Raw genomic sequence first — 20,428 nt, forward strand, 5'->3', positions numbered from 1 at the left:
GTGGGTTAAGGATCTGGTGTTGCTGTGAGCTATGGTGTAGGTTGCAGACGCGGCTCGGATCTGGCATTGCTGTGGCTCCGATTCGACCCCTAGCCTGGGAACCTCCATGTGACGCAGGAGCTGCCGTAGAAAAGACAAAAAAAAAAAAAAAAAAGCTACAACTTTCTGACCTTCCAAATACTTTGCAAGTTTAGGTCCCATGGCAGTTGGAGTCCCAGGTCCTTTCCCCTCTCCCCAACTTTATGATCACCTAAGCGCAGTCACGCTACTACTAAAAACAGTCACACTACTACTAAAAACACTCTCTAGTCTAGAGGCACACAGGGCCAGCTCTTAAGCTTCCAGAAGTTAAGTGGAATCCTGCCATTCCCCTTTAAAGATTAACTCCAAAGAATCACTGAAGTCAGCCAGTCATAAGAAGAATATATGCAATGGCTCTGAGCAAACCAGAGCATTTATCCCTCCATAAAAGGAAGCTCACCTCCCTGGATGAGAGCGTTGCTTAATCTCTGAGCAAGGTGCCCTGCTGCCAGCTTAGGGTTACGTAAGAGACCAGTTATGGTGTTTGCTTTACCAAATTACCTGTAACTCCCAACCCAAGAGATCTAAAGGCATGTATCCTAAACAAGTCTGGACCGCTGTGAATGAACAGGATGCGATGCCTCAAATGCCAAGAGGAAAGCTTCCTGCTGGGTGATGCTTGGTTCTGGGGACAGTGCGCTTAGATGAGCTGCGATTTCAGGGCAAAGCCTGGAGTGTGCCCTAGGTGGCAGCGGTGTGGGGATGGGAGGCTTTGCGGGTTGGCGGTGGGGGCGGGCACTGAAGGGAAAGGGACTGGCAGAAAGTGCATTCCACTCCCCCAGAGGGGCTGGAAACATCTCAACTCCCTCCGCTCCAACCCTCCTTTGCTGCTTCTGCTGGAGTCCACCTTGGAAATAAGGGTTAAAGGGGGATGAGAGGAGGGAGAAGAGGTGGATTTCACTGTCTCCTCCGCCCTTTCCTCCTCCTCCTATGAAAACATATAGCGTGAAGCTCCAGCTCAGTTGTGTGGGCAAGTCTGGAACATTCTATTCATTCAAGATGACACCACTGAACTCACTCAGATGAACAATTGTGGATTCACTGTACAGATGGGGGGGGAAATAAAGGAAGAGCGAGGTATTTGAAGATGGTTCCACTGTCTCTGCTCATAAAAATAAACGATCAATGACAGATCTTTCATCAGGCTGTCCAAAAAGCCTTCCAAAACATGGAATTCCGGACCCGCCTTTGACTTGATGGCCAGCTCCATCCAAATCCTGCTTGGTGAAGGTGAGTGGCTCCAATTCCAGATCAAGGAAAGGGGCTCAGAAGAGTGGCTGACTCTAGGGAGGCTGGATTGGATGCTGGCAGAGAGCACTGGGTCACCAAGTTGAACCCAGGAGGGACAGCACATACGGTCCAATAGCACAGGCCTCCTATGGCGAGAGAGATGGAGTGGATTGGAGCTGTCAAAGTATTGTCACTCTGGGTAGCACAGACCCTTTGCGGTGCTCCACGGCCCCAGCTGGCCAAGGGGACAGACACCTGTCCCTGAACCTAGAGGTACTTCCCCTCATCTGCCAATCAGACATTTATTAGGAATGTCCGCTCTTGGACTGTACGTCTCTTATACATGAACTTGGATGTCCTTCCAAACGTCCTATGGAAAAGACTTTACTTTATAAATAGCAATTTTTCCCACCGAGAATAAAAATGGATCCAAAGCAAGTGTTTAAAAAAAGTTGACTTCTAGGGGGAAAAAAAAAAAGGAGCTCCCGTTGTGGCTCAGTGGGTTAAGAACCCAACTAGTACCCATGAAGACACAGTTTGATCCTGGCCTCGCTCAGTGGGTTAAGGATCTGACGTTGCCATGAACTGTGGTATAGGTCGAAGATACAGCTCGGATCTGGTGTTGCTGTGGCTGTGGTGTAGGCTGGCAGCTGTAGCTCTGATTTGACCCCTAGCCTGGGAACTTCCAATTCCTTCGAGTATGGCCAAAAAAAAAAAAAAAAAAGTTGACTTCCCTATTTGTATATCCCTTGGAATTTGGGAGACGTGCACCTTCTTGATTCTCGTTTGTTAGCTGGATGTAAGTGATTTGAAGATAGCAGTGCCCACAGCAATGTCTCGCTAGAACGCTTGAAAAGAGTACTAAAAGTTGCACTTAGGCTGGTAAAACTGAAACCAGAGATTAAAGAAACAAAATGCTTTAGTCCACTGGAAGCTTTAAATGCTTTGCATTTCTTCCATTGATAGTATTAAAAATCTTTTTTTTTTTTTTTTTTTTTTTTTTGGCTCTTTAGGGCCGCACCCATGGCATATAGAAGTTCCCAGGCTAGGGGTTGAATCGGAGCTGTAGCCACCAGCCACAGCCACAGCAACGCAGGATCTGAGCCACATCTGCAACCTACACCAGAGCTCATGGCAATGCTGGATCCTTAACCCACTGAGCAAGGCCAGGGATTGAACCTGAATCCTCATGGATGCTAGTCAGACTCATTAACTGCTGAGCCAAGATGGGAACTCCCTATTAAAAAAATCTTAAATGAACCTCTCCCACCTGCATTTACCTCTTCTGGCTCCAAGCAGTTAGAGCATATTTTCATTAAGAAGTTTCTATTTTCAGTGAGGAAAAACTGAGGTTTATGTTGAAATCCACCATCCCCATTACAGCACTCCGAAAGCAGAGTGAGGATGATCTCAGCGTGCCCATTATAAACCCCAAGGAGTTTACAACTATGCCAAGAATGTGCCACCAGTGAAACCTTCTGCAAAGTGACCAGAGAAAGAAAAAAGGGAATTTTGACTTGGATGCTCAAACCAAAGCAGAGCCAGGAACGAGGAAATCTGCAAACGATCTCCTGGGAGGGAAACTGACACACCTGATTGAGATCAAAGATATCATCAGAGCATTTATCTTGAATGCCAATGAAACTTGTGGTTTCCTGGTGTTTTAGCTTCTGAGATAATGGGACAGCTTTGTTGTTATTTAATGCTAGCCCTTCCCTCTCTGAGGTGGAGCCTTGTCCCCCTAACCTAAGCTCTTAGACAAAACAAAAACAGCGGTTTGCTCTCTTGCTCATCTTTCTCGCTTCCCAGTCTACAAAGTGTTATTACTCCAGGGGACAGTTTTCGTCCTCAACTTATAAATGGGGTTACTACCTAGTTCAGGGTTGCCGTGGGGACGGAACAGTCTGACACAGGCAGGGGCCCAGCATGGTGCCCGGAGCGCAGTCAGTGTTTGATGCATGTTAGCTCTCACTTCATGGCTGATGATACTGAGGTTCAGAGGGGCACCCTGTGTTGAGAAGAGCCAGGACTCACCCTGGTCCTTTGGGTGCAGATTCCATGCTTGTTCCATGGAACTGTGCCGGCCTCACAGTGCCTTTGGTATTTCCCCAGCTCTGTCCTCTTAGTCCCTCTGGCATCTTGGATGGCTGTACCCTGCTGGCCAAGGGAGAGGTCCCTTGTACCACCCTCCACCTGGCACTCCCGCATGCTGATTCACGCAGAGCTCTGCAACCACCATAATACCTCTTCTTTTCTTTTTTTTTTTTTAATTTTAGGGCCACACCTGTGGCATATGGAAGTTCCCAGGCTAGGGGTCGAATCAGAGCTGCAGCTGCCAGCCTACACCACAGCCACAGAAAGGCAGGATCCAAGCCACATCTGCCACCTACACCCCAGCTTGCGGCAATGCCAGATCCTTAACCCACCGAGCGAGGCCAGGGATCGAACCCGGATCCTCATGGATACTAGTTGGGTTTGTTTCTGCTGAGCCACAATGGGAACTCCCACAATACCTTACAATAAGAATTCCCACAACAGAAAACACCCCAAAGCTGAGCCTGAGCACATTCTTCGCCTACTATAATGATTTCAGTGACTTCCAACGCTCCTTAGGTTAAAGGTGAAGGTTTTCACGTGGCATTCATCTGTTTGTCCACCTGTGCATCCATCCATCGAGCCATCTACCCATTTTTTCCTTCGCCCCAGCACAATTTCACCTCCTCATGGACACTAGTCAGGTTCTTAACCTACTAAGCCACAACAGAAACTCCCTGCCTTGTCTTTTTTAAGTGCCTACTTTTAGGGTGTGTTTTATAAGGTACACAGTGCAGGGTGTGTTTTATAAGGTGCACAGAGTACGGTAGAATTTGTATAAAGTTTACAGATGAACTGCTTTTATTGGCAATGTACTCAAAAGTCTTGCATCCATGAGGTTCATGATCCAAAATGTTTGGAGCCCTATTGTCTAAGCGGTAGTGTGATTCAATTCCCAATTTTCTGCTTTTTCATGACAATCATGGGCAAGAAAGAGAATAGGAACATTCTCTTCTTTCTGGTCTCTAACGGCATTTCCATTTTTGTTCTCTCTGGGGGTGATCAGGGAATGGGTGGGGAAGCAGTCCTGGGCCAGACCGGGCTCAGGAATTTATTGCTCACTGAATTGCTTTATTGCTGGTAAGATCTGCTCAGCAACAGGGAGCGGCCTTCATTTGAAAGAAAACATAGGAGTTTCCTGGTGGCTGAGTGGTTAAAGGACTTGGCGTCATCACTGCTATGGCTCTGGTTGGATCCCTGGCCTGGGATCAAACTTCTCATGCCGTGGGTGTGGCAAAAAAAAACAAAAAACAAACCAAAAAACAAAACCAAAAACAAGGAAACAAACAAAAAACTAAAAGAAAGCCGATAACCTTTTTTTGGTGACGGATTTGTAAAGTTCTAACTAGAACCCCTGAGACAAACTTCTCCCACCACAAAGGATGATGCCTACGGATTCTGAATCTGAACTGAGAACATGTTCTTCAATGAAAATCTTCTTTACGTCTAACAACCATTAATCTTCTGAACCCGAAGGATAACACAGAAGAAATGACATTAATATTGAACGTCAGCCCGGGCCATGTCTGATGCTTTGGAAAAAAACGGAAAAGCCTGAAATGTCATTTGATACTTTGCACGGAGTAGTACAAAGATGATGTACAAAAGATTTGTATGTCGGAGATAACACAGAACTTCCTATTACTAAATTTTTGAAAAAGTGCCCAAAATGATGGCTGCAATGGTGAGAATGCTAGACATCTGTTTTTAGCAGAATGACAATCACGCTCTGTTAAAGCTTATGGTGGAAAGAAAGAAAAAAAATTGCCATCATCCAAAGGAAATAAGAAAAGACATAAAGTAAAATAAAATAAAATATAAAATAACCAACAAATTGGGGGAAAGGCGGGAGGAAGAGGGTGTTCAAATTTATACCTTAAGAGAGAGGTCACGGTTCATCCAAGATTTCATCTTGTTTGTTAAATTCCATGTGCACTTGAAATCCCATTAACTCTTTTTTCCTTATTGCCTCAATCTTTCCTTAGTACATGGAGGTTAACCACCCCTCTGAAACTTCTTGGAAACGCACTGCTTGCAACGCTGACGATGGAGAAATAGCCATCGGCAAATCAGAGCAGTTCTTAACAGCCTGGCGACCGGCAGCCTCGGATGAAGGGAGGTAACAATTATTCTGAGAAGATGGGGGCCAAAGCCACCCTAATTAATCACTCTTGATTTGCTCCCTCTAGTCTGTCCCTTCCGGGACCCACCTTGCTCTAGTGACTGATTTTCACTTCCGCTTGGAAGCTGTTCTCAAGCCGGAGCACAAGCCTGTGGTGACCAAAGCCTGGGCAAGGTCAATTGTGCAGGGCGGGCTGGTGGCAGGCAGCCCCTATATTCATCAGTCCCCTGGACCTGGTTAACTTCCATTCCAGCTCGAAACAGCTTTCACTGCCCCAAGTCAACCCCTTTACATTCAAAGGATGAGTACAGCACAGGGAACTCAATCTAGTTACTCGTGATGGAACATGATGGAGGATAATGAGAGAAAAAGAATGTATATGTGTGTGTGTGTGTGTGTGTGTGTGTGTGTGTGTGTGACTGGGTCACTTGGCTAGAAGCAGAAATTGACAGAACACTGTAAATCAACTATAATGAAAAAATAAAATAAACAGAAATAAAATTTAAAAAGAGGATGAGTCCTACACGGTCGTGTGAACAGCAACAGAAAAGCCTTCTCCCTCTCCGTCCCTCCCTCTTCCACACTCATCTCGGAAGAACTGACACAACTAAACCCCAGCTGGTGTGTGTGCTGCCGTGAGGCAGAGGCCGGATCCTGTTCTGGTAGGTTCTCCTGGGGAACCTGGCGCAGAGCGGGGTTCCCGTAAACACCCCATCCGTACTGGTGAGTGACTAAACCAGAGGCGGAGGTCAAAAGGAGGAAGGGGAAAAGAAAGGCATCAACCCGAAATCAGAACCACTGGAGAGAAAACCCGGTTTTCAAGAACTTGGCGGTGCAGCGTTTGTATCCACACCCAGTTTTAAATCTCAGGATCTCCGCTCAGAAATCGTTTGTTTGCCAAGTGTGGGGAAGAGCAACGTATGTTTTGTGTTCCTACCTACTCTTTTCCGTCCCTACCCACAGGCCCTCGTTCCATGTCTGTAGTTGGGAAGTTACCAGGACGAGACCACAGCCTCTGCTGTCTTTCCACACTTCCATTTGCCTTCTTTGAGGATTATTTAAAAGTCTGATTAACAAGCCGCCTGAGAAAGTATATCCTGTCACCTCCATGCGGGTAACAGTGATTCAAAACATACTTTAAAAGCAAAAACACAAAGACCCTATAAACACAGAATGACTAAGACACCACCACGACTTGGATATTAACAGTCACCGTGGAAAACAAGACCTCGCCAACTTTGTCCATTAGGAAAATTGGGACATTGGTGTCATGTGACTTGAAACACACACACACACACACACACACACACACACACACACACACACACCTTTAAACCAGAGCATCTCAGAAGAGCTGCCTTCTTTCCATCAACTCTAGAGGGGCCAGGTCAGTGTACTGGTTGTGAACTGGCAGCCCACTATTCCCCTCCACCCCGAAGTTAAAAAGTTAGCCAGGGCGTTCCCGTCTTGGCTCAGTGGAAACGAATCTGACTAGCATTCGTGAGGACGCATGTTTGATCCCTGGCCTCGCTCAGCGGGTTAAGGATCCAGCATTGCTGTGAGCTGTGGTGTAGGTTGCAGACGTGGCTCAGATCTGGTGTTGCTGTGGCTGTGGTGTAGGCTGGCAGCTACAGCTCTGAAGATTTGACCCCTAGCCTGGGAACTTCCATATGCCATGGGTGTGGCTCTAAAAAGACCCAAAAAAAAAAAAAAAAAAGTTAGCTGCTAGTATTTTAAAATGTGGAAGTTTCACATAGAAATGGAATTTCTGGTTTCTTTGGGATTAAAGAAGAAAAAAAAAAAAAGGAAGATGTGGCAATTTGGGGCCCATGTAGCAATGGCTGACCCAGTGGCTAAGCCTGTGTGCTCTTCAAATACCAATGGCCTCATTGCTCCCGTATCTGAGTTTTTGGCCTCTGGCTTAATTTACTAAGTCATCAAAAATAGATTAGTCACTTGCTAGGAGCCAGACACGGAGAGGTAGGAATACACACCAAGTTTACACACTGTATGTATCCCCATGGCTCAGAATGTTCTGGGTCAAAGAATCTACTCCATATATAATACAGGGAGAGAGCGAGTCCCTCACTCCTTATACAGCAATTCTCTCTCTCTCTCTCTCTTTCTTTCTTTTTCCTTCCTTCCTTCCTTCCTTCCTTCCTTCTTTCTCTTTCTCTCTCTCTCTCTCCAAACACATTTCTTCGGGTGACTCCCCGTGCATTTGCAAAATGTTCCCTCCACTCCTGAAATTATACTGTTATGCAAGTGAACGGTGGGGACGTTATTATAGGGCCGACCTAGATTCCATCGAAACGCTTACAAAGCACAGTTGGTTTCTTTAGCAATCTCTAGTGAGACGCGATTGGGCCACACCAGGGAGGCGGACAGCACGGCTTGAGAAGCAGAACCTTAGCGCGCTTACAGATTTCTACAGAATTGGCTTACGATGATGGGATGGAGACAGCGGGGTTTCGGCAAGACCAACGTTCAATGACACGATTAGAAAGATAACCTGAGGGATTTCCCGCTGTGGCGCAGTGGTTAACGAATCCGACTGGGAACCATGAGGTTGCGGGTTCGATCCCTGCCCTTGCTCAGTGGGTTAAGGACCCAGTGTTGCCGTGAGCTGTGGTGTAGTTCGCAGACACGGCTCGGATCCTGGGTTGCTGTGGCTCTGGCACAGGCCAGTGGCTACAGCTCTGATTAGACCCCTAGCCTGGGAACCTCCATATGCCGCGGGTGCGGCTCTAGAAAAAGGCAAAACGACAAAAAAAAAAAAAAAAAAAAAAGATAACCTGAAAGTAATCTGAGGTCCCAGTATTCTTCCGGGTGAGGCTTTTAAAATAGTTTCCGGAAAGATCATTTTGAGAAGGCAGCGTTTTAAACTGCTCTTGTAAGATCCTCAGATACAGTTGGATCCATCTTCTGCTGAAACAACCCTCAGGAAGCAGGAGCCTGTCTTCATCCTTTTAAGAACCCCTCCCCTTGAGTCTGGGCTGCCCTGGCTCTTCCGTCCAGAGGTAGGTCGTGGTAAAACTACTAATTTCCGAAAAGGTGAAATTATGTGATCAACTGCTGGGATCTGCTGAGCCCCACTTCTGCTCCTGTAACCCCCCAACCCACCCCAAACCCAAGAGTCTCTGGCTGTTTTCAGACTGAGACAGAGGTGCTGCTGCAAGAGGTTTATTAGGGAGTTCTTCCGGGATCTACACCCAGGGAAGGAAAGGGAGGGAGAGGAGAGGGAATGGGGGGAGGGGAGAAAACAGGACTGGGCAGAGGGAGAGGGCCGTGTGGTCCAGCAGAAACCTTGCTGACCTTGTGGGAAGTTCTGAAGATGGGTGACCCGCGTTGGAGCAGAAGGGCTGAGCCTTGATATTCCCATATCGCTCAGCTCTGGGATAGGAGCTTACCACAAGAAGGCGGAGACTGGAGTTCTGGTTGTGGCTCAGTGGTTAACGAATCCGACTAGGAACCATGAGGTTGTGGGTTCGATCCCTGCCCTTGCTCAGTGGATTAAGGATCCGGCGTTGCTGTGAGCTGTGGTGAAGGTCGCAGACACGGCTCGGATCCAGCGTTGCTGTGGCTGTGGCGTAGGCCGGCAGCTGTAGCTCCGATTGGACCCCTAGCCTGGGAACCTCCATATGCCGCAGGAGCAGCCCAAGAAAACGGCAACAATACAGAAGGAAAAAAAAAAAGGTGGGGACTTAGGGACAGGGCTGTCAGCTGAAGTAATCCCTAAAGGGGGCAGCTGAAAAGAACAGCTGGGGGACAAATCCACTATCTCTGAAGGGACCTGGGTTGTGTCACTGTGTCCCTCAACAACCAATGAACCAACAAACAGCCGATGAAAAACCAACCAACCAGCCAGCCAATGAAAAACCAGCCAACCAACCAACCAGACCCAAAGTCAACAAGCTAACAAAACCCACATTCAAAGATTTGTAGCTGAAGTATCTCACAAATAGGACAGACTTTAAACTGGACACCATGAAAATACTACTGGGTCCACACCAAACCATGAGCTCCTCTCCGCAGACGGGAACTTCTAAAGGAATATGGTAGTGAGCCGTGTCATAAACTCAGTAGTTTAAACTTTCAGGGTAAACCAGATCAACTAAAACCCTGAGTATTTTCACCAGTCTCCCTCCTAGGAGTTTATCCCAAGGAAATCCTCCTGGCCGTGGGCTTAGATTCAGATGCAAATACAGATTCAGATGCAAATACAGTCCCTGCGAGGTCTTTTATGCAAATAACACACTAGAAACAAGTTAACCGTCCAGTCAGTGACCAGCTAATACCCATGTTGAATCCATTCAATAGACTGTAGAGTTGCTCACACCTCATGGGAAAGAGGTGAAAGCTATTTAATGACATAGATGTCACAACTTGCTGTCAAGAGGAAAAAAGCAGGTTACACAGCAAATTTTATTGTTGTGACTCCAATTTGGTGGAAAGAAAAACTACGTGTGTTTGTATTAAGAATGCAGAGCTCCTGCTGTGGTGCCAGGGGATCGGCAGCCTCTTGGGAGAGATGGGACCGGGGTTCCAGGGTTTGATCCCTGGGCTGGCACAGTGGGTTAAGGATCTAGTGTTGCCACAGCTGGGGCTTAGGTTGTGACTGTGGCTTGGATCAGTGTGGCCACAAATGAAAAAAAAAAAAAAAAAAAAAGGAAAGGGAAGATTGCAATGATCCCCTTTTGCCTTTCTTTGGACTTAACTAGAATTTCTACAATGCACATCTGTCACTTTTGTAATAGCAAAACAGCTTTCCTCTTTCCCCTCCCCTCCCCATATGTTGGACAGCAATGATCACAGAAACTGTGGTTACAGATACACGAGGTAAGGTTGAAGTTTAGTCGGAGAGGAAATCTACTTTTTTTGCATAGCAGTCTGGCACCATGACCTTTAATTCATTATGTACCATTCCCAAACATGATGGTTTTTTTTTTTTTTTTTTTTTTTTTTTTGGCTTTTTAGGGCTGAACCTGCAGCATATGGAGTTTCCCAGGCTAGGGGTCTAATCGGAGCGACAGCTGCTGGCCTACAGAACAGCTCACGACAATGCCAGATTCTTAACCCACTGAGCGAGGCCAGGGATTGAACCCACAACCTCATGGTTCCTAGTCGGATTCGTTTCCGCAGTGCCATGACAGGAACTCCTCAAACCTGGTGTTTTTAACTCATTAATATTTTAGAGTACCAACTGTTAGAAGAATCGCATTTCTTTACCTAAATATTTCTTTTTATCTTTTGGTCTTTCTGTCTTTTCTAGGGCCGCACCTGAGCGAGGCCAGGGATTGAACCTGCAACCTCATGGTTCCTAGTCAGATTCCTTAACCACTGAGCAACGATGGGAGCTTCTACCTAAATACTTTTAAAGACAGGGATTTTAGGAGTTCCCCTTGTGGCTCATCAGTAATGTACCTGACTAGTATCCATGAGGATACGTGTTCAATGCTTGGCCCTGCTCAGTGGGTTAAGCATCCAGTGTTGCCCTGAGCTGTGGTATAGGTCACAGACGTGGCTCAGATCCTGCGTTTTTGTGGTGTAGGCCAGCAGGTGCAGCTCTGATTTTACCCCCAGCCTGGAAACTTCCACATGTGCAGCCCTAAAAAAAAAAAAAAAAAAAAAGACAGGGATTTCATCAGAAAATATTTATTTTGCCTTTTCTTTGAAAAGCTCCTTGGTGGTCCCTTCATGGCTCAGTGGTTAACAAACCCAACTAGGATCCATTAGGATGCAGGTTCGATCCTGGGCCTTGCTCAGTGAATTAAGGATCTGGCATTGCTATGAGCTATGGTGTAGGTTGCAGCCGTGGCTCAGATCCCATGATGCTGTGGCTGTGGTGTAGGCCAACAGCTACAGCTCTGATTCGACCCCTAGCCGGGGAACTTCCTTATGCCACAAATGTGGCCCTAAAAGAGAAAAAAAAAAAAGCCATACACTTCCACCTTGTTCTTTTGGAACCTGGTCACCATGCTGTCAGGAAGCCCAAGCAGCCTGGGGAGAGGCCCACATGGCGAAGAACTGAGGCCCGAAGCCCAGGCCAAGCTCCCACATGACAACCAGCACACCTTGGTGGCCATATGACTGTGACATCTTGGGAGTGGATTCGCTGTCCAGCCAAGCAAACATGGCAGAGAGAAGAACCATCTCCCCACAAATTGCAGATTCATGAGCAAAGTACGTGGTGGTTGCTGTTTTAAGGCACTAAGTGCTGGGTGGCTTGTTTCCCAGCACTACTAACTCAACAGCCTTTCAGAGGTGGGCAGAAGTGACAGCGCCTTGTTACCGATCAGGCTTGGAAAGCACGTACAGAAGGACCAAAGTGACTGACTGCTGTCCCACCTGAGAGAAGGGGCCCTTACCAGGCACAGTGGAGTTAGACGAGGGGCAGGTCAGGGGGAGAGGGGGAGAGGCGGAGATGGAGACGTTGGCTTCTTGCCTTTTTTTTTTTTTTTGCTTTTTAGGGCTGCACCTGCCCCATGGAAGTTCCCAGGCTAGGGGTTGAATCAAAGCTGTAGCTGTCAGCCACAGTCACAGCAACACCAGATCCAAGCCTCGTCTGCGACCTACACCTCAGCTCACAGCAACACTGGATCCTTAACCCACTGAGTGGGGCCAAGGATCAAACTTGCATCCTCATGGATACTAGTCGGGTTCTTAACCCACTGAGCCACAGTGGGAACCCGTAGTTGCCATTTATATCAAGTGGCCTGCTTTGCCCCTGTCCATTGATGAGAGCTACATAACAGAGTGGGAAAGACACAGTCTCTGGAGCCAGACTGTCTGGGGTTGAGCCCTGGCATTGCCGTTGCTTAGCTGTGTGGCCTCAGGCAAGGTTCTTCACTCCCACATGCTTCGGTTTCCTTGTCTGTTCAAGGAGGACCATAATAACAGAACCCACCTCTGAGTGCGGTTGTGACACAAATGACCTCATGTTTACAAAGGGCTCGGCTCATAGAAAGTTCTGGGGAAGTCTCTGCTCTGTGCTCCACAGACATGTGGGCCTTGGGCATGAGCCTCTCAGACATCCACGCCCTAGTCCCTGAGACTCTGAACACATGACCTTACAGGGCAGAGGGGCTTGTGCAGGTGGGATTCAGTTAACAACCTTGCGATGAGATGGGAGATGACCCTGGATTGCCAGGCAGCAGGTGCTTCTAAGAAGCAGGCAGGAGGGTCAGGGTTGGAAGCAGAGATGGTAGTGATAGGAGACTGTGACCCACTTCTGTAGCCTTAGAACCTGCTAAAAGGCAAGGAAACAGACTTTTTTTTTTTTCCTTTTTAGGGCAGCTCCTGCAGTAGATGGAAGTTCCCAGACTAGGGGTCAAATCAGAGCTGCAGCGGAGGTCTATGCCACAGCCACCGCAATGCAGAATCTGAGCTACGTCTGCGACCTCCAAGCAACCCACGGAGTGCGGCCAGGGACAGAACCTGCATCCTCATGGATACTAGCCGGCTTCTTAACCCACTGAGCTACAACAGGAACTCCAGGAAACAGATATTTGATGATAGGCCCCTGAGGTGGATTTGAGAGTCTGGCATCCAGCACTGTGAGACAATAAGATCTGTGTGGTTTCAGGCACTAAATCTGTGGTAATTTGTTAGAGCAGCAGTAGGAAACTAATCAGATTTTAACCTTGAGGAAGGTGGCTTTATAGTGCATGGAGCAGAGAGAACGCAAGGAAGAAGATGGGTTTGGGAATCAGTAAACCGTCTCTTTATTCCTCTTCTCCTGACTTAGCCTTGGTGGGGCATTTTCTCATTCATCTTAGCTTATGGAGCAGCCAAGTCCCAGCTCTGGTCTGGGTGCTGGCTCCAACCCCCTCTTGCAGGGGCTCCTTGGGCAGCAGGTGCGGACCAGCAAGGGCACAGCGGTTACACACGGCCAGAACCCCTCCCGATCACCTTGACGTTGCTTCTGATTGGTTGGGCCCACGAGATACTAGTTGCTATAAACTTTGAACGTTACCTCTAGACTTAAAACACTCAGTGTCCTATTTGTAAATTAGGCACAATCTAAGCCGAAGGCGGTGCAAGGAGCCAACACAGGTAAGTCGTTCTCTGGCAATGCCATTTCCAGAGCAGCAGCATCTCTTTAGCTGGGAATTTGTTACAAGCGCAAATGTTCGCCCCACCTACTGTAGCCGGCAGAGTTCTAGAACGGCCCACAATTCCCTTTCCTAGCGGGGAGGGGGAGACGGGGGTGGGAGGCATGCCGGGAATAATCCCCAGGATGACGGCCATGACGAATTTTACCCATGACTAGGTTCTGTTACACCGCCCAGTTTGTGCAAGGGAGATCAACCGGACTGAGCCCTTGAAAGAGACCAGGCTTTTTCTGAAATCAGGGTTGACATGAGAGAGATGCCTGGTGGCTGGCTGGAAGGAGGAGGGGACAAGTGGCAAGGCTGTAAGTGGCCTTCAGGAGGGATGACAGAAAACGGGGCTCTGCGTGTTGGCAGATGCAGACTCTTGCCCAGCCGCCAGAAAGGAAGGAGCCCAGCCTAGGACTTGATTCCATCCTTACACAACCTGGAGCAGAGAAGCCAGCCGTGCCGCACCCAGACTTCTGACTACTGACCTGTCAGCTAATAAGCGGGTGTTGCTAAGCCCCTCATTCTGTGGTATTCCGTTACGCAGCTAAGAATGAATTTACTGAATCAGGAGCTCTGTGTTTTAACAAGTCTCCAGGTGGCTGGGATCACGTTCAAGTTTGAGTAGCTGATGCACAGAAAGGGCCCACCCAGCACAGCCGGGCACACTTAGGTGGGTGGGTAGCAGCTGGTGTTGTACCATCTATCATATAGTCCGAAGATCTTTCTGCTTCTTTGTTGCCTCTGAAAACCTTTTGAAAAGCACAGAAGAGAAACCACTTTCAGGCTGGCCCTTTTCAGGTGTAAGATCAGATTGAGAACCTGGACATTCTGCATACACCAGACAAGGGCGTGAGTCCCCCCCTTCCCTTTGCCCACGCAGACCCCTCCACGCAGCTGGAGGGAATGCCCAGAAAGCTACAGCAGAAGGAAAGTCTGAACAGAAGTGGGGCCAGGGAAGGGGGACCACATCCCATCTTCCCATCTTCTGAGAGGCTGCAAGCAGGGGCAGGTTGCCCAGAGTCTTTGAAACTTTAAAAGCAGGACCTACCTCCTAGGGTGGTTGTGAGGCTGCAGCAGGAGAAGCCACGCCCAGGGCTCAGCACAGCACCTGGTACAGGGACATGGAGTCAGGGTGAACAAGTCTGTGTTTGTTCCCTTTTCCATTGTCCTCCATTCCATCCTTTTGGCATCCTTCTCACTTCTCCCAGTTTTTTTTTTTTTTTTTTTTTTTTTTTTGTCTTTCTAGGGCTGTACCCAAGGCATATGGAGGATCCCAGACTAGGGGTCTAATAGGAGCTGTAGCCGCTGGTTTACACCACAGCCACAGCAATGCCAGATCTGAGCCTCGTCTGCGACCTACACCACAGCTCACATCAATGTAGATCCTTAACCCACTGAGCGAGGCCAGGCATCGAACCTGCGTCCTCATGGATACTAGGTCAGATTCGTTTCCATTGAGCCACGATGGGAACGCCTTTTGACTTTTTTTTGATGAGTGTGAGCATGGTTTATCTTTCTCCACCCATTTATTTTTAAGCTATACATGCCATTTATGGTTAAAGTGGATTTCTTACAGACAATATATGGTTGGTCTTGTTTTTTTGATCCAGTCTCCATTTCTGTATTTTTTTTTTTTTTTTGTCTTTTTGCCATTTCTTGGGCCACTCTCGCGGCATATGGAGGTTCCCAGGCTAGGGGTCCAATCGGAGCTGTAGCTGCCAGCCTACGCCAGAGCCACAGCAACTCGGGATCCGAGCCGCGTCTGCAACCTGCACCACAGCTCACGGCAACACCGGATCGTTAAGCCACTGAGCAAGGGCAGGGATCGAACCCTTAACCTCATGGTTCCTAGTCGGATTCGTTAACCACTGCGCCACGACGGGAACTCCTCCATCTCTATATTTTAATTGGTGCATTTGGACCACTGGTGTTCAGAGTGCTAACTGGCTTGGTAAGATTCATGCCTAACATATTCATTACGACTTCTCACTCTTTTAAACATTTCTGCCCATTTCTCCCCCACCCTCCCCTGCATCCTTCTTTCCATCTCTCTGGTTGGTTCCTGAGTCACCCCCCACCCCTCTTTGCTCCTGTAGGACTCCTTCACTGTGGGCTGTCCTGAGGGTCCTGGGGGAGGGCAGCATGTGTGGATGGGGCTGGAAGGCCCGCCCAGTCTCTGAAAGAGGCCCCACAGACAGGACCAGGAACACAAGGAGGTGGACACGTCTTGGGGAGGATGCTCGAGGGTGAGCCTCAGAAAATGTGCTGTCTCACCCTCTTCTTTGAGACATTCCCAACCTGGGAGTTAATCAAGGGCCTGTCCATCTCTCCATGTTAGCACTTCATTTTTTTTTTCTGTCTTTTTGCCTTTTCTAGGGCTGCTCCCGCGGCATATGGAGGTTCCCAGGCTAGGGGTCTAATCAGAGCTATAGCCACCAGCCTACACCACAGCCACAGCAGCTCGGGATCTGAGCTGAGTCTGCGACCTACACCACAGCTCACGGCAACGCCGGGTCCTTAACCCACTGAGCAAGGCCAGGGATTGAACCCGCAACCTCATGGTTCCCAGTTGGATTCATTAACCACTGAGTCACGACGGGAACTCCCCATGTTAGCACGTCTGTGGCCTCCATTCACTCAAAGGAGAAAACACGGCATGGGGACCACGTGACCCGCTACCTCTTAATGCAGGTCCTGCCCTCCACAAAGTCCAGCTCTGGCCACTGTCCCGGTTCATCTCGGCGGCCCAGGTCAGTCTTCAGGTCTCAGGACCTGTCTCGGTGCTGCTCTTTGCTCTTTGCCTCCCACGTCTGCTCCGGGCTGAGTCCCACTTGAAGAACAATTTAAACATCACTCCTCCCCGAAATTGGATTGTGATGATCATTACACAACTACAGATGTGATAAATTCATTAGGTAATAAAAAAATAAACAAATAAAATAAAATAAAAATTAAATAAATATCACTCCTCCCAGAAACTGCCCCCGCCCCCCAGGCAAGGCGAAGTCCTCTATTAAGCACTCCTTTTCCTTCATGGCCTGTGTGACAGTGGTAACGGGTCCAGGTCTTAGGGCTGGAAAGTGATCTTCCTGCTGCCTGCCATACTGCCACTGCTAGCCCAGCTCCTGGCACTGGGCGATGGCTCAAGGACCAGCCCCTGAATGGCTGCGTGAATTAGTGATCGTGTTGTCAACTCCAAAAAACTGATATAAAAAGAGGAGTTTATAAAAAAGAAAACAAGAAAGAAAAAGGTAACTGGCACCTTTTAAAACTGGTAAATGAGGAGTTTCCATTGTGGCTCAGTGGGTTAGGAACGTGACTGGGATCCATGAGGATGCAGGTTCGATCCCTGGCCTCAGTCAGTGGGTTAAGGATCTGGCAGTGCCACAAGTTCAGCATATGTCACAGACACAGCTTGGATCTGGCATTTCTGTGGCTGTGGTGTAGGCTGCCAGCTGCAGCTCCAATTCGACCCCTAGCCTGGGAACTTCCACATGCTGCAGGTGTGGCACTAAAAACAACAATACAATAAAATAAAATAAAATAAAACTTGTAAATGAGTGAATTGAGGAGAATCTGATTTTTGGGTATCAGTCACCAAACATCCTTTTCCTTAGTCACTCAACAAGCATTTTCTGAGCATCTTCCCTGAGGGACCACACTCGTCCCTGAGAGAGAGCAGGTGAATGAGACATGTTCTCAGGAAGCACCGACTTTAGGTCAGAGTCAAAAGCACATATGAACTCCAAGATCCACCCCTGAAGGCCAAGGGCAGTTAGAAAGACGGTCGCAGTGGAGACATGACTTTATGTTGATGAAGCCTCTTCTCTGGCCCCCTGTCAGTGAGAACTGCTGGGACCACATTTCCCGGGTTCCGCACCCGCCATCGGGGGCAGGCGGACTGGCCCTCTTTGGTTCAGCAGCCCTGGTGAGAGCAAAGCAATGTCACGAGGCAGTGAGAGCAAAGCAATGTGTCACGAGAGCAGCACCCCCCGCCCCGCCCCCATCCCAGCCTTGTTACAACATCACCTCGAGTTTGCTTCGTGCTCCGGTGGGGAGATTACAGCATTACACGGCGGGCAGTGTGGGCCGGTCAGCACGTGCCACCCACCCTTCCAAAGCCCGGCTGGAAGAGTCTGAGCACTGGCTTGACATTTTCCAACCAGAGATTGTGTCAGTGACGTGCGTGATCGCGGGTTCCCACAGAAGACTGATCTGAGCCCTGACTAAGAAGGCCATTTGGAAATGAGGAAGTGTATCTTGGGCTCCTTGTGGTTTCTGATGAAAACTGCTGCAATGTGGGGCACGGGTGAAGGAGCGCCGGGAAAAGAGCTGTGTGTGGTCGGCACGCTCTGCTGAAGGTGGGGCGGTTGAGGGGAAGGTCCTTTAGGTCCTTCCTGAGTCCGTGAGCCACGGCGTCGCTCAGCGTTTCTCACGCTTTTACACTCATGACACTTTGGATGCAACAAATTTTCCTGTGCGGTCCTGTCCTTTGCATCCTAGGCTGTTTCACCAGCCCCTTCCCATGTGCCAGCAGCTCTCTTCCAGTTTTTGCTGCAACCCCAGGGTCTCCCATGGGTTTGCAAACATCCCTGGGGAAGATCATGACCCTGGGATCTAAAATCAAGCAGGTGTGGAGTCCCCGCTTTGGCTCAGTGGAAATGAACTTGACTAGTATCCATGATCATGCAGGTTTGATCCCTGGCCTCGCTCAGTGGGTTAAGGATCCAGCATTACTGTGAGCTGTGGTGTAGGTCAAAGATGTGGCTTGGATCTGGTGTGGCTGTGGCAGTGGTTGTGGCTACAGCTTCAATTCAACCCCTAGTCTGGGAACTTCCATATGCTGCAGGTGTGGCCCTAAACAAAAAAAGAAAAGAAATGACATAAAATCAAGCAGGTTTGTTCTCACATTCTAAGAACAGCTCCAGGATGCCAAACACATTAATTTAATTGCTTGTTCAACAGGAAAGAATGACCTCTTCTAATACAGAGCTCCTTTGAAACGCATCCTTTTAATGGGTCCAGAGGAGAGCCTGTCCCGGTCTCAACCACTCCATTAAGCACGTGGAGAAATGTTGGGAGATTTCAGTCCATCTGGAATAAGATGAAATCCCTCAGAGATAGGACACGCTATTTGATCATTGGAAGGATGGTAAAAGAAAGTGATTTACAGAGGAGTTCCTATCCTGGCACAGCGGAAACGAATCTGAATAGGAACCATGAGGTTGCAGGTTCGATCCCTGGCCTCAATCAGTGGATTAAGGATCCAGCATTGCCGTGAGCTGTGGTGTAGGTTGCAGACATGGCTCAGAACCCTTGTTGCTGTGGCCGTGGCAGAGGCCTGCAGCTATAACTCTGATTGGAACCATAGCCTGGGAACCTCCATATGTCTCTGGTGTGGACCTGAAAAAAAAAAAAAAAAAAAAAAGAGAAAGAGAGAGAGAGACAAAGAAAAAAAAGTAATTTACAGAAAGAAAATGGATAACAGCAAACATTTCAGTGACTCAGAAAACGCCTAGAAATCACGTCAGGTGAAAGTTTACTTTTTCTATTAACCCCTCCCCCAAAAACCCCCAAAACTCTACCTAATAATAACTTCCCACTACAAACATTTGCTGGCACACTGAGAACCTACTAAATTCCGGCTCTAAGGGTGATCTTTTAATTTTTTATTTTTGGTTATAGATGTTCCTGGGCCAGGGATCGAACCTGAGCCACGGCAGCAAGTTGTGGCTCTAAGGGGAAATGACATAAAAATCCTGACTTGACATCTTTGTTCACAGTTTCTTCCTTACCGTTAGGTTTTGTTTGACTTATTTATTTATATTTTCTTTTTAGGGCTGCACCTATGGCATATGGAAGTTCCCAGGCTAGGGGTCTAATTGGAGCTGCAGCTGCCAGCACCAACCACAGCCTCAGCAACGCCAGATACGAGCCACATCTGTGACCTATGCTGCAGCTTGTGGCCACATTGGTTCCTTAAATTACTGAGTGAGGCCAGAAATTGAACGGGCATCCTCATGGATACTAGTTGGGTTCTTAACCCACTGATCCACAACAGCAACTCCTAGGTTTTTTTTTTTTTTTTTTTTTTTGTCTTTTGTTGTTGTTGTTGTTGTTATTGTTGTTGTTGTTGCTATTTCTTGGGCCGCTCCCGCGGCATATGGAGGTTCCCAGGCTAGGGGTTGAATCGGAGCTGTAGCCACCGGCCTACGCCAGAGCCACAGCAACGTGGGATCCGAGCCGCGTCTGCAACCTACACCACAGCTCACGGCAACGCCGGATCCTTAACCCACTGAGCAAGGGCAGGGACCGAACCCGCAACCTCATGGTTCCTAGTCGGATTCGTTAACCACTGCGCCACGACGGGAACTCCAGGTTTTAAGTGTAAGAACGATTTTCTTTGTTTCAGACTAAGTAGACTTCAACTTAACATCATTTACTGGAATAATCGAGCATTAAATTATTTGAAAAATCCCAACAACACTGCTAATATATTGTCAATCGGCGTGCAACTACTCTTTGTTTAAAAAGCCAATGCAGGGAGTTCCCGCGTGGCAGGGAGTTCATGGTTAATGAATCCAACTGGGAATCATAAGGTTGAGGGTTGGATCCCTGGCCTCGCTCAGTGGGTTAAGGATCCGGCATTGCTGTGAGCTGTGGTGTAGGTCGCAGACACGGCTCCGATCCCGTGTTGCTGTGGCTGTGGTGTAGGCCGGCAGCTACAGCTCTGATTAGACCCCTAGCCTGGGAACCTCCATATGCCGCGGTGAGGCCCTAGAAAAGACAAAAAAATCCA

At 48.3% G+C, this 20,428-nt stretch overlaps 1 protein-coding gene across 2 annotated transcripts in view; it reads right to left on the reverse strand.

The window, feature by feature from the left end:
• The window catches only part of RCAN1 (regulator of calcineurin 1), a 99,578-nt gene that overhangs the window by 11,894 nt on the left and 67,256 nt on the right, over positions 1-20,428 (reverse strand). The window contains exons 2-3 of one of the 2 annotated variants that reach the window (XM_084986767.1): positions 14,678-14,737; positions 14,115-14,378 (exon numbers count right to left, since the gene is read on the reverse strand). The exons of the other annotated variant lie outside the window; for it this stretch is intronic. Coding sequence (XP_084842893.1) covers positions 14,726-14,737 — 12 coding nt within the window. The 3' untranslated portion in view covers positions 14,115-14,378; positions 14,678-14,725. Of the gene's footprint in view, positions 1-14,114; positions 14,379-14,677; positions 14,738-20,428 lie in introns of those variants that run through there. 2 annotated transcript variants of the gene reach the window in all.

The sequence above is a fragment of the Sus scrofa genome, chromosome 13, assembly GCF_054392235.1.
Source record: "Sus scrofa isolate SSC_HxYL_T2T_F1_AM1 chromosome 13, Sscrofa_HxYL_maternal_Yorkshire_Landrace_v2.0, whole genome shotgun sequence".
Classification (NCBI taxonomy): Eukaryota; Metazoa; Chordata; class Mammalia; order Artiodactyla; family Suidae; genus Sus; species Sus scrofa.